Genomic DNA, 13,433 nt, shown 5'->3' with positions numbered 1-13,433 from the left:
ATACCGCTAGGTCAGCGCCGCTATACCCCACATGTGACTGTGACAAGCGTGCGTCCGTCCGTCCCCCGGTTGACGGCTAGGAGCTCCCGGCAGACGGCGATGAGCGTCCGTCCGTCCCACAACTGACGGAGTTGATGACCGTCCGTCCATCCGTCCGTCCGTGTCTCCCCCCCCGACTGACGTTGACGAGCGTTCGTTTTTTCAAAACCTGTAAAACTTATAAAACCTATCTCAATTTTGCTAGAGAGCATCTTCAGACCCTCCACAAAACTTGTTTCTCGGATTTTTGATTTATCAAAAATTAAGCCTACAGTGCATCAAAATGTTTGACTGTAAACAGTACTGTTCTTGCTAAATACATTTTCAATCTTCCTGAAAAAAATTGAGAATATTTTGGAGTCATGGTTGATGAAGTTTGGCAAATATCAGAATTTTATCACAAAAACAGAATTTTTGAGAACATTTTGAATTCTGCTCTCATGGGAACAACTGGAGTCAATGTAAAGGCCCCCACACACCGCCCAGACGTCCAACTGCCTTATCCGACCACTCTCCGACCACTCCGTTGCCTCTTGTCTGACCCGTTCGGTAGAAAAGTTGCATTGAACACACCGCTTCGACGTGCTGCCTACTCCACAGTAGCGTGTACGTTCTGCGCTTGCGCGAGATGCAATAAGCGGGTGGCGCTTGTGTTGTAAGTTGTAAACGAGAACCTTATGCACGCAACTCTCTTTACTTTCGATCAAAACGAAACTTAACTATTTCCGATAAAAAACAGCTGCATACTAAACATGCAGCAAAGCATTACCAAACTAACACAAATTCATTCGTCCTGAACGGACATAACAACTAGTCTGGTGCCACTACTACTAAAACGGGAGCGGGAAACGGGAAAAACAGAGCGCACACAGTATTCCGTCCCTCCCACACACCGCGCTGATTCGCTAGCACACCGCCAATCAGAACGGCCATTCAGCTGGCACACAACCAATCAGAGGATCCAATGGCTCAGTCGTCGGACGGCCCTCCTCCTCAGACTTCGCATGCTCAGTCGGATCCGACAACGTCCGCGCGGCTCCGAACGCTTCCAACAGAGCTGAACACACCAAACATATTTGTTCCCGACCTCGTCCGAGTCTCTCCAAACGCTTCAGACGTCCAACGGTTGGGCTGGTGTGTTCCTGCCTTAAGACTGGCATTTTTAAACATCAGATTTTCTCTTATGAAGCAAAACACTTAGAGTTAAAAACAAATCGCCAACGTTTCCATGCTGTCAAGATGCAATATATGTATTATCAGATTTTTGTTTAGGTAACAGAATTTCTGACATTTTGACCATTTTTGAAATCTTCCTTGACAACAGCTGCCTGGACAGTGAGTCCCTGAGTCGATAAATGCAGCTACACAGCTGGTCTCACTTTCAGCCAATTAGCTCTGCGAGTTAGGAGCTGGTTCTTGGTGTCAAGGGTTGTGTGTTCGAGACCCAGCAAGGGTGATGATGGTGATGATGAGGATGATGACAGATCAAAATGTCAGATGTCCTCAATATGAAACACAAGACAATTGTCCTGATGGTGGCATCACAGCAAGCCTCTAAATTAAATAAAAACAAATAGCTTGGACTGGACCATGGGTGCTAACCGAATTTTGCATAAAGGTCCAGTTTCATGCCAGATTACTTCAGCTGTAAACCCAAGCCAATAGTCCTGATGGTTGCGCTACAGCAAGCGTCTAAAGTTAAATTTTTGAAAATTCATAACAAATCAACCTGCTAGAACTTCACACTTTCATCAAACTGTAGCCCCAGTACTAAAGAAACTTTTGTACATTTAAACTTATTAAAAATTATGAAGTCCATCACTGTTTTTTTTTTAACTGTAAAACGTATGAAGACCTCCCACAATTTTTGCCTACAGTGCATGAAAATGTTTGACTGTGAACACTACTGTAAACATATAGCCTACCTGCAAATAAATAGATAGATAAATAAATCTTCAATGTTCATGAAAAAATTTAACATTTTTTAGAGTCATGGTAGATGATGTTTGACAAATATCAGAATTTTACCTAAAAAACTGCATTTTTGAGAACATTTTGAATTCTGCTCTCATGTGAATAATTGCAGTCAATGCAAGCAGCATTTTTAAACATTAGTTATTCACTTATGGAGCAAATTAATCATTTTTAAAAACAAATTACCAACATCTCCATGCTGCAATATGTGTATTTTCAGATTTTTGCCTTGATAACTGAATTTTTTACAGTGGTTTCAAATCTGCCTGCACAACAGTGAATGGCTTAATCAATTTGTCAAGCCACTATTATAATGCCACTTGCCAATTAGCTCAGAGCGAAAGATGACAGCCTTTGGTTCCAGAAGTTGTGAGTTCAAGCCTCAAGTCGTCCAAAGTGAACATTGTTGTCAACTGTCTTGTCTTCCTATTCTCCTGTTTGTTGCTCAGAATTGCCTAATTTTGCCAAAAAATAGCCCGGACCAGACCCATCGCTGCGCAGCAGCTATAATTTTGATTTTGCCATTATATTTCATCTTAAAAGCTATTTACTTGGTGTCATTATTTTCAGCACAACCTCACATGTGTGACTGTACAGTTATTTTTTTTATTTTGACATACTGTATTAACACAATGGACCTAAAATCACAAAAAAAAAACATGAAATCCGAGTAGAAAAAGTTAGATTTAGATTTTTTACTGTGAAAACCACAAATATGTTTAACAAACCTTTTTTTCCTTTTTTTTTTTTTACTTATAATGCAAATATAAACTGTTGTTTATCTAAATTTGTGCATACATTTAAAAAATTTACAAAGTTATATGTAACTATTTACATTTAAATGCAGGCAATGCTCAGGTCTGCCTGTGCTCCTTCCAGCTGAATAAATAGCTGGACTGCCTGCTCCACATTCAGCTTCTCCTCATTATTCTGACTCATTAAACAAAAAAACGACTCCACTACTCACTAAACACACTACACCAAACACTACATAACACACTAACTACACACTCCAAACACGCTAAATGTCACAAATCTCTCAACTTTCACACACACCGACCGTCGTTGCATGTCAATCATCCGACTAGGTCCCTCCCACAACTTCCTGTTCCTCAACAACCAAACTTGCTGCTTGGACACTTTCGTGACAAAAGCCCGTTTTCACCGTTTCTTCCTGCACCAGACACAAAGCAAACGTGGCGGCGAAGTTTGCGAAAAAGCGTGGCGGACATTATTTACCCTAAGTCCAGTTTTGGACGTGCCGATGCTTCCGGTTCGTCGCCTCGGGGGGTGGGCCATGTAGTTAGCGGCTAGCAGCTAGACAATGCTCGTGGAATTTGTAAAGCATTTATGAAATAATTTATTAACGGTATCATTGCAGTCCAAACAAATGCGAAATAGCACACCCTTGAACCACGCAGCAGCCATGTTGAAACTCTCAGGTCAGTCTGATCCTGATCCACAGAGATATTTGAGGGACACACACATACACACACAGACAGACAGACAGACAGAGATTCCTTGTATTTATAGATAGATTTCAGGATGCTGTTTCTCACACAGTGGCGTTGCTTTATGGCTTCTGTTCAGCAGGTATCTCAAGTCAGAGCCTCACACTTTCTCACTTTAACAGTGTTCAAAGAATGGACAAAGTTATTTAAATCATAGTACAGTAGATGGTTTGGTGTAAGGAAATCAATGAAGATGGCTTTATTCTGATTTTGTAACTTGGCAAAAACAACACTCCAGCAGCCACTTGGTTACAGGTGTAAAACTAAAGCTTCATTAATTGACAATAAACTACCTAAACAGTAATAGTAACAATTACTTAAATGATCAATTAGAGTGCTCCCATCTGTTGCTATTCAACAACTGCCCCAACAAAATCAACCCAATATTGAGGCAATTGGAATCAGCATGTTTAAAAATTTCTTTTTGTATTTTCTAATGACCTGTATTTCATTTAAATACAATTTCTCCAGCAAAGTATCTTGTATTCTACTTTGATATATTTGCAAAGCAAGTACTTGTAGTTTGTAAAAATTCATGTTTGGATATATTTGTGTACATCTCTGATTTTCAGTTAATAAATGTTTTATTGGTTAAATTGTTAGTCTTTGTTGTTGAATCATTATTCATTAACATTCCTAACTCCTACCATCGCTGTCCATGTTTATTAATGATCTGATCAGGGAGTCACGTGGGTGCAGCTTCCAAGATGGCCGCAAGTTAGGGGAGCTCTCGCCCTGCACATGCTAATTTTCTTAGTTATTAATGTAAAAGCGCATATTAAGTAATCTAACACCCACTTCGAGCATCGTAATTGTTCAAACAGAATATTTTCGGTCAAGGAAAGGCTTAGAAGACATGGCAACATCGAAATATTTCAGTGGCCCTGCCCGCATGTCTACCCGGAAAAGTCCAGCACATGAGGAAGATCACGCTGCCGCAGATGCTTCTCTGAAGCCCATTAATGTGCAGGAAAGCCTTGGAAAGATGTTTGCAGAAATGTCGAAGATGAACAACATATTGCAGAGCATCGCAACTGACGTATCGTCTATTAAACAAACAACGGAGGAGCTGAGTAATACGGTGAAGGCCATGCAGGAGAGGCTGGGTGAGGCTGAGGCACGTATCGTACACCTGGAGGAAACGTCGGAACAGCTGCTGAACGACAAGGAGAGCAGGGACAAGCAGATGGAGCTACTGTGGAACCGAGTACAAGCCCTTGAAAACCAAAGCAGGCGAAATAATGTGAGGTTGGTGGGACTAAGGGAAACATTTGGCACGAATGGGACTCTGCTCGATTGTGTCTAAAAAATTCTTGTGGAGGGCCTCAGAGTCGGAGGCGACGGGGAGTTGGAGATAGAGAGGGTGCACAGGCAGCTGACACCGATGCCGAACGCAGATCAGCCCCCGAGACCCGTGCTGATCCGTTTTCTGAGGCAGTCCGCAAGGGATAAGGTGATCAATGCAGCAAAGGAAAAGCAAGGATTTGTCTGGGAGAAATGTCGCCTATCTGTGTTCCCGGACATGTCTAGAGAGTTAGTGCAGAAGATGAAAGTGTTCACTCCGGTGAAACGTAAATTGCACGAGCTGGACACCAGATACACACTGGCTTTCCCCGCAACGCTCCACTTCAAATGGAGAGGAAAAAACGTGAGTTGTAACACTGTTGAAGCCGTGGAGAAAGTCATTAATGAGCAATGATCAGGAGGAACTGTGGACTGAGATGAAGGAGTGAGGGGAGTTGTTGTTTACACCCAATGTAGGACTATGCGTATTGTTTTGTACTGGATGGATCCATGTGCGGGCCAAGGAGAGGCTCCACTTGACACGGGACGGTTACCATGGGAGCGGCGTTCTGCGGTGGTCGAAGGTGTCCCTCTCGTATTTTGCAACATATATGCACCTAATAAGGGAGACCCCAGTTTCTTCCACGAGGTAAACAAAATTTTAGGAGACAGTGAGGGAGAAATTATTCTTGCTGGCGATTTTAATGAAGTTATGGATCCAGTACTGAATAGGAGTTTATTTAGACCCCCCCTACTGACTAAGGAGAGAGAGGCCTTGCATATGTTGACTAGAGATGTGGGCCTAATAGATATATGGAGGCTGATAAACCCGAATGTGAAGGATTTTACATTCTTCTCCCACTGCCACAAAACTTATTCCAGAATAGACCTTTTTCTAATAAATACATCCCTGACAGATAATGCGGCTGACTGTAACATAAAGGCAATCTCCCTCACAGATCATGTGCCAGTTGAGCTATTTATCAAGGCCAGTCTAAAAACTGAAAGAAGAGGTAGATGGAGATTAAATACTGGATTATTGTTGGACTCAACCTTCAAAAAGACAGTTGAGGAGGACTTAAAAACCTTCTTTGAAATTAACATCGGTAGCACTAAAGAAATAACTACTGTGTGGGAAGCCTCCAAGGCATATATAAGAGGAAAATTCATAGCACAAGCTGCTAAAAATAAAAGAGAGAATGGCACCAGGATTAAAGATTTAGAAAAAGAGATAAAAGATAAGGAATTAGATTTGTCAAAACACTTCTCGGACAGAAAATTTCAAGAACTTTGTAAGATTAAATATTCTCTACATGAGATTTATAATAAAAAAGCAGAATATGCACTTTATAGATTAAAAACAAACTTCTATGAAGGTGGGGAGAAAATGGGTAAATTACTAGCTAGACAGTTAAAAGAAAAAATCTCTGCAAACACCATACCATTGATAAAACAGGGGGATGCACAGTTTTTTGCTGCTAAAGACATAAATGGAATATTCCAACAATTTTATGAGAAGTTATACACATCCTCCATATCTCCTAATATCTCACAAGAAGTTATAGAACAGTTTCTCCTTAACATAGATGTGCCCAAGCTTTCACTTCAGGAGGCAGCTGGATTGGAATTACCCATAACTGAGGCTGAAATAAGGATGGCAATTTCCTCAATGAAAAGTGGGAGATCACCAGGTTATGACGGTCTCCCAGTGGAATATTATAAAGTGTTTACAGATATTGTGGTTCCAGTACTACAGCAGGTATATCAGGAGATATCCGATAAGGGTTGTGTAGCTCCAACTTTTAATGAAGCTGTAATCTCACTAATCCCCAAAACAGGTAAAGATGCAACGGACCCCTCTAACTTTAGACCTATAAGTCTCCTTAACCTCGATTGTAAGATTCTTACAAAAATCTTAGCGACACGCTTACAACTTGTTTTACCAAGTATTATACACCCTAATCAGGTAGGCTTCATGAAAAATAGAACTTCAACGGATAATGTTAGACTTCTGTTACACCTAATGTGGTTAAGTCAATCCCAAAATGTTCCTATAACGGCTATTTCTCTGGATGCAGAGAAGGCCTTTGATAGGGTGGAGTGGCAATTTCTGTTCTCCGCCCTATCTCATTTTGGTTTCCACTCTAACTTTATTAAATGGATAAAAATGCTGTATAAAAATCCTAAAGCAGCAGTGATGACAAATGGAATAATCTCCCCCTTCTTTAATTTGACCTGAGGAACACGACAGGGATGCTCGGGAGGAGACACTGAACATAAATTATTATTGTATGCAATTGACATTTTGGCAGTAGTATCTAAGCCTTTAAGTTCCCTACCACATCTGATGGAAACTATACAATCCTTCTCAAAATGTTCGGGCTACTCCATTAACTGGAGCAAATCTGAGGCAATGCCTCTCTCCAGATTGTGTACATCATTTATGGTGGAGAAGTTTAACTTTAGATGGATACGGGAGGGAATGAAGTATCTGGGTATTAAACTTTCTGATGATATGGACAAAATAGTAGCACTAAACTGTAATCCCTTACTTCAAAAGATAAAAACAAACCCTGACAAACTAAAATTAACATTGTGGGGGAAAATAATGTTATAAAAATGATAGTTGCTCCACAGTTTAGTTATGTGGCAATGATGCTACCAATGAAGATACCACCCTCCACTTTTAGACAAATGGATGATGTAATAAAACATTTTTTATGGGGCCGGAAAAGACCTCGAATCAAACTGAGAAAGTTATGTGTGCATAAGGAGGATGGGGGGCTAGGCCTCCCAGATTTTAGACTGTATTATTTAGCTTTCGGGATGGCCAAAATAGCAAGATACTGGCATACTGCAGGGAAGGAAGCAGCTTGGGTGGAGGTAGAAAAGAAGGTATGTTTGCCTTTCCAACCTGTGGAAGTATTATCACAAAAAAGGTTTAACATTACAAATCCAATACTTATACATTCAAGGGCTGTCTGGATCAGGGTGCATAAAATGTTTAAACTTACACATACTCTACAAAGATATTCGTCTTTGTGTTATAATCCTGATGTCTTTGTTGGGAAGAAACCTATATATTGGAAACGGTGGCATTCTAGTGGTTTAGGCACCTTTAACGATCTATTTGAAGATGGGGTGTTTTTGTCATATGATAAGCTGTTAGAGAAATTTCATTTGGTGGGTAAAGACAATTTTTGGAAATGTTTGCAACTAAGGAGCTGTATTACCTCAAAACCATACAATATTACTAATAATATAGTGATAGATTATATGAAACTTCCAATTAGAAAACGAAAAGCTTCACTATTTTACAAAGTTGCTAATTCTTCTCTTGGCAGTGACTCTAATCACTTAAAGATGACTTGGCAGAGGGACCTCGGAGGGGAGATTGATAGTGATAGATGGATGAGAATTGTGGCTGACTGTGGTAAATATGTGAGAGAGGTGAGGGGTAAACTTACACAATATAACATATTACATAGGTATTACTACACACCATCCAGACTGTATCCACCTGTTTCCTCGGGAGCCTATGGGGGCTGCCATGACAGATTACTACTTCCGCCGACGGTTTTCTGTTTCCGGTTGCCTTGCAACTGCATGATGGCCGCTGCCGCTAAGCTAGTCCTAAACAACTAGCATTAGGTCATACGTGCTACATTGTTTTTAAAATGAGCTCAGGTACAACATGTGCTGTTTTTGGTTGCCACAACAATTCATGAAAATTGAAGTTTTTTTCAGAAATGCCTCGTGTAGTACATCAACAACTTAGACAAACTTGTCCGTGCCCTGCGCCCTACACGCCATGCTGAGGAAGGAGGAACAGAGACTAGTGCGGCTCGCGGCTTTGACACTAAAATCATTATTTGGGTTTATGAATATCTTCCACAGTATAGCTGCTGCATGACTGCATGACTTCCCTAACCGGGCAATGTCCGAGCAGCCGCCTGGCTCCACGACTCCACTTTCCTTCAGCATTATCCACGCTGAATGTTTAGCTTGATTGACGCTGTGGCTGGGCGCTACTGCTGCCTTCAGAAATATAAACTCAATGTGTTTCTTCAACAGTACTTTCCCTATGTTGTTACTGTGCAGGTAGTTGTATGCTTCTGTGCTTTTGTAACTGTGTAATACTCCGCCTTCAACACCTTCAGAAAATATAAGATAAGCATTAGCCCGACGTTAGCGATGCCGGGCTAATGCTTCATGTCATCTGCCCACTCCGTGAGAACTGTCCTCACGACTTATTAAAACATCTGTACTGTGTATCCACCTCCGATTTTTATCCATTCTGTCGCTTTCTTTGTGTTAAAAGCCGGTTTTTAGAGCGAGCATGACAGCTACGTTAGCGTAAACACCGAGGTCAGCCAGTTCAACCGGAAGAGCATAACCGAATACCACTATGAACCATGGGTAAACTCACTAAGTCAGGAATAAGGTGGATAGGATGAAACTACAGGGTGATGACTTATGTTGGAAGTGTAGAGAGGAAACTGGGACCCTTCTTCACTGCATGTGGGAATGTGTTTTAATCAGACCTTTCTGGGCCCAGATACTAATTATTTTAAGTAACTGGCTCGGGGCAGAAATCTCCTCAAGTCCAGAGCTCTGCTTACTAGGGGACAAATCCCAGTTACCCAATATATCCATATGCAACATCTCTGTAATATTGGTTGGTACAACAACAGCGTGTCGAGTCATTTTAAGACACTGGAAGGCAGCAGAGTTACCACACGTGAAAGAATGGATCTATGCAATGACTGCAACTGCATCCTATGAATGTATGCTTGGTAGACTGAGTGATGACAAGAGGGAAGGGGTGACCCCTTGGGAAAAGTTTTGGGACTATATAAAGGTAAACAATGACCCCCACTAGGATTTTTGCTGTATACCACACGTTCTTGTGGGGTATGTGGAGATGTGCTAGTGATGTATGTATGTGTTAATGTGCATGTGTGAGGGCATTTGTTTATTTGTTGGTCTCACTTGTCTATTTTCTTTTTTGTATTTGTTTTGGATGTGCTGGGTCTGTTGAGTGGATGTTTTGTTTTGTGGAGAGGAGGCTGAGTTTGCCATGTACTAAGCCTTTGAAAAGTTCAATAAAAACTTGAATTCAAAAAAATTAATGATCTGATCAGTAGCTCGACCTGACCTTTGAGCTCCTTGTGCACCTTCATTTTTAATATTTAAATGACATCATCTTCAAGTAATCTGTTACATTTCACAAACAGTAATGAACTGCTAAACTTAAACAGAGATCACAACTTTCATAGACAGTAGGTGGGATGGAGAAAAGAGATGTACTCACCCACACGGACAGCAACAGCCAGCAGGATCACAACACTCCACATCATCTGCACACAAGATACACATAAGGTTTCATTCAAGCTAACCACTACTTGTAGACTAAATCCACAGTGTCATCACACTGTTTCACACACATTTCTCAAAACAACAATAACTCTAACCACTCCAGTCTGAGAGGCCTGACCAGTCAGACCACCTCAACAACTTGTAGTCAGTTTGTCAGGAAATCAGGAAAACTTCATGACCTTTCCTCTTGAGCCAGCATCAGGACAAACGATACCTTTTTAGTCCCTTCTACTGGTCAGGCCATAAAGGAGCAAAATCACTATATGTCTCTTCAATTCATTTTGAATTGTGGAACTTTGTATCACCACAATGATAGCAGCCAAATGAACAATAAACTTCCCCCTATTCTGCCAGATTGTTGTTCTACATTTTGTATGTGGTCACCCATGGAAACAAAGAATATAGTCAGATCAACAAAGAGAGCAGCCCCCCTCTCTCCCTCTCTCTTGGATCAGTTATTTCACCAGTCACGTTGGTCTCTGATCAAACTGACTAATCAAGCAGTGCTGAGAAACCAAGATTCTCTAACAATGACTACAGTATTTCTCACCTAAAATATTTTCAGAAACCTATTGTAGCGCTTTCTTTAGCTGTACTGCCATACCATTTGTTACAAGCTGGCCACCACACTTTTTTGTCACCCAATCTCTGGTCATATAACCACTATCAAAATATATACGTTTATGTTATATATAATATATAGGCCTATGTATAATAAAATAAATTATTTGTGTCTTTCTACTACATAGACAGCCCAGTTTAATATAAGTGCCATCTTCTCATACGTGACATATTTCTTTAAATTTCCCGTCACGTTTCTTCACTTTCCAAATACTTTTTCTACAGCTGCTACTGAGAAGTCCAATGAAACCTGCTTATCTCTTTGCAAACAACTCCAACTCCCCCTCTGCTCTGACAGGTCACTAATAAACTACTGTGTTCAACCATTCACAAGCACCACTCAGAGATGTGATAAGATAACCTGTGTGAACTGCCGTGGAAACAAAGCTTCAGTACACACTGTCTGCTCATTGGCACTCCTCTTCTCCACTCATTTGATTCACATGGCTGTTTAAGCACAAATGTTATAATAATCTCCCTCCCTCTCGTTGTCCAGCAGACGATCAGGGCAACACGTCACTGACACTGAGCCTGGTCAGCTGCGTTGCCTGCCGGCTTTCTATTCTGAGGGAGTGCTGGGTCTTAATTTAGCAGCAGACTATTCTGCTCTATATTCAACAGTTTCATTCTATGTAAATAAAAGGCCATTTTGGACTGAAGTTTAAAACCAAATGAAAGGCAGTTTAGAAGAAAAAGCATCCAACTGCCATTTTATAAAGCATGAACTAATAATGACCTAACAGATAGCAACAATAAAATCACAGCCGTCTTTTAGGTGAACTATGACTTACTCACATATTAATTCAATTTCTTGTCTCAAATGATAAGACTGTTTTCTTGATAAATTCAATTTGCAGTTAATGTTAAATTTATCAATTTAATGTTTTAATTTTAGTTTGTATTTGTAGTAAAGTTTTGTAATTTAGTTTGACATAAATGACTTGTTAAATACGATACAACAGACCCATTCACCTGTTGAATGCCCTTTAACAAACCTCATTAATGGCCCCGAGAACATTTTCTTAGTAGGGTAATTAGCCCACTGTAAAATGGGCTAGCTTTAAGATCAGACATAGAGAATGTCAAAGTCCTGCCCCGGCCCTTCAATTTATTTCTAATCCAGTGCTTCTATAGAAAGTAGTTGAATAGGTGTTTACTATTATCATCATTATTATTATTATTATTATTATTATTATTATTATTATTATTATTATTGTTATTGTTATTATTATTAAGGGTAGATTTTTCTGTCAGACTGCTGTTAAAATAAACCAATTGTTAACCACTTTCACAATCACAATTAACAGCCTATAAACAGTAAATAAACTGAAAGTGTAAAGTAACTACTGACTAAATGCATCAGATAAATGTAGTGGAGAGGAAGTCTAAAGTAGCAGGGAATGGACGTACTCGGGTAAAGTACTACTTGAGTAAATTGTACCCAGGTTTATTCCATCACTGGTTGTTTTTATTTTCACCTAAAGTTAATATCAGGCCCGAATATCGATTATCGGTCTCCTTTAATTCTAATGTTATTGGTATTGCTTTGGGCCCTAAAAAGAACATATCGGTCGACCCCTAATTACTATACCTCTAAATTAAGCGACATCAATAGCATGTGTGAACCGGTGGTATTTTCGACAGTGTTGAACGCCTCACAGGCCCCGGCCTAGGTGGAGGCGCAGTGACCCCACCCTGTTAGACAAATGTCAGATACACGTGATCAGACAAAGGATTGATGCGTTCAGCTGCTATCTTCTCCCCTTCTTTCCTGTGGTTGTTGTATCTGCAGTGTGAAACGTTTACAAAGGAGTAGGAGTAGGAGAGGAGAGGAGAAGAGAGGAGAGGTTGACACCGAGTCAGCTGCAGGAGGAAAGCCTGGACGTGGGTTTGGACAGATACCAGCAGCAGGCAGAGAGGAGGGAGGGTCTCCGCTCAGCGAGGCTTGAAGGCTCCAACAGCCTCACTGCTGTGTTCTCCATACCGCTGCACCTACACTTGTTTAAACAACCTGATGAATCATATAGCATGTCTGATCCTACTGGAGGCTTCATCGCCCCTGGCTAACACAGTCATTCACCTGCATTAGTGGCCATCGGAGCTCACCGAGCAGCCCCTACATTTAAGCGAAATGCACTCGTTAGTCGAACCAGTTGGTTGTTGTGGTGGACGCTGGGAACAAAATGTCTCAAATATCTTTGCAAATCTGGATATTGTAAACCACAGCCTCCCACCGTGAGCCTGCCTCACTTACCTTCAAGTGCAGGCAGTCCGTCTGATCGGAGCTCATAACACAGTTGTGGGTTAGTATGTCGCGGACACACCGCTGGACCCAGACCTCTCTGTTTGCACTGGAAGAGCAGTCAAGTCGCTGCTGCCTTCAGGGTACCGTCGGAAATATCTCAAGAGTAGGGTAAATCACATCACATAGAGAGCCGAAGCCACGCCCCTTCCCGGGTTCCCTCGGGGAAATGTCTTTGCCACAGCAGCCAAAGAACAGTAATATTACAAAAAACAATAATAATAGTAACAAAACAACAATATAATACGAGGAAATAAATATAATAGATTATAAAATACATATAAACATAAAATTGTACAAAATGAACATGACTGAGAGAAAGG

At 40.8% G+C, this 13,433-nt stretch overlaps 1 protein-coding gene across 1 annotated transcript in view; it reads right to left on the bottom strand.

The window, feature by feature from the left end:
* Nucleotides 1-13,231, bottom strand: part of LOC115582575 (uncharacterized) — a 31,117-nt gene extending 17,886 nt beyond the window's left edge. The window contains exons 1-2 of the mRNA XM_030418596.1: nucleotides 13,063-13,231; nucleotides 10,123-10,168 (exon numbers count right to left, since the gene is read on the bottom strand). Coding sequence (XP_030274456.1) covers nucleotides 10,123-10,168; nucleotides 13,063-13,098 — 82 coding nt within the window. The 5' untranslated portion in view covers nucleotides 13,099-13,231. The remainder of the gene's footprint in view (nucleotides 1-10,122; nucleotides 10,169-13,062) is intronic.
* Between the last annotated feature and the right edge of the window lie 202 nt (nucleotides 13,232-13,433).

The sequence above is a fragment of the Sparus aurata genome, chromosome 1, assembly GCF_900880675.1.
Source record: "Sparus aurata chromosome 1, fSpaAur1.1, whole genome shotgun sequence".
Lineage (NCBI taxonomy): Eukaryota > Metazoa > Chordata > Actinopteri > Spariformes > Sparidae > Sparus > Sparus aurata.
This window is presented reverse-complemented; position numbering and strand designations above follow the sequence as displayed.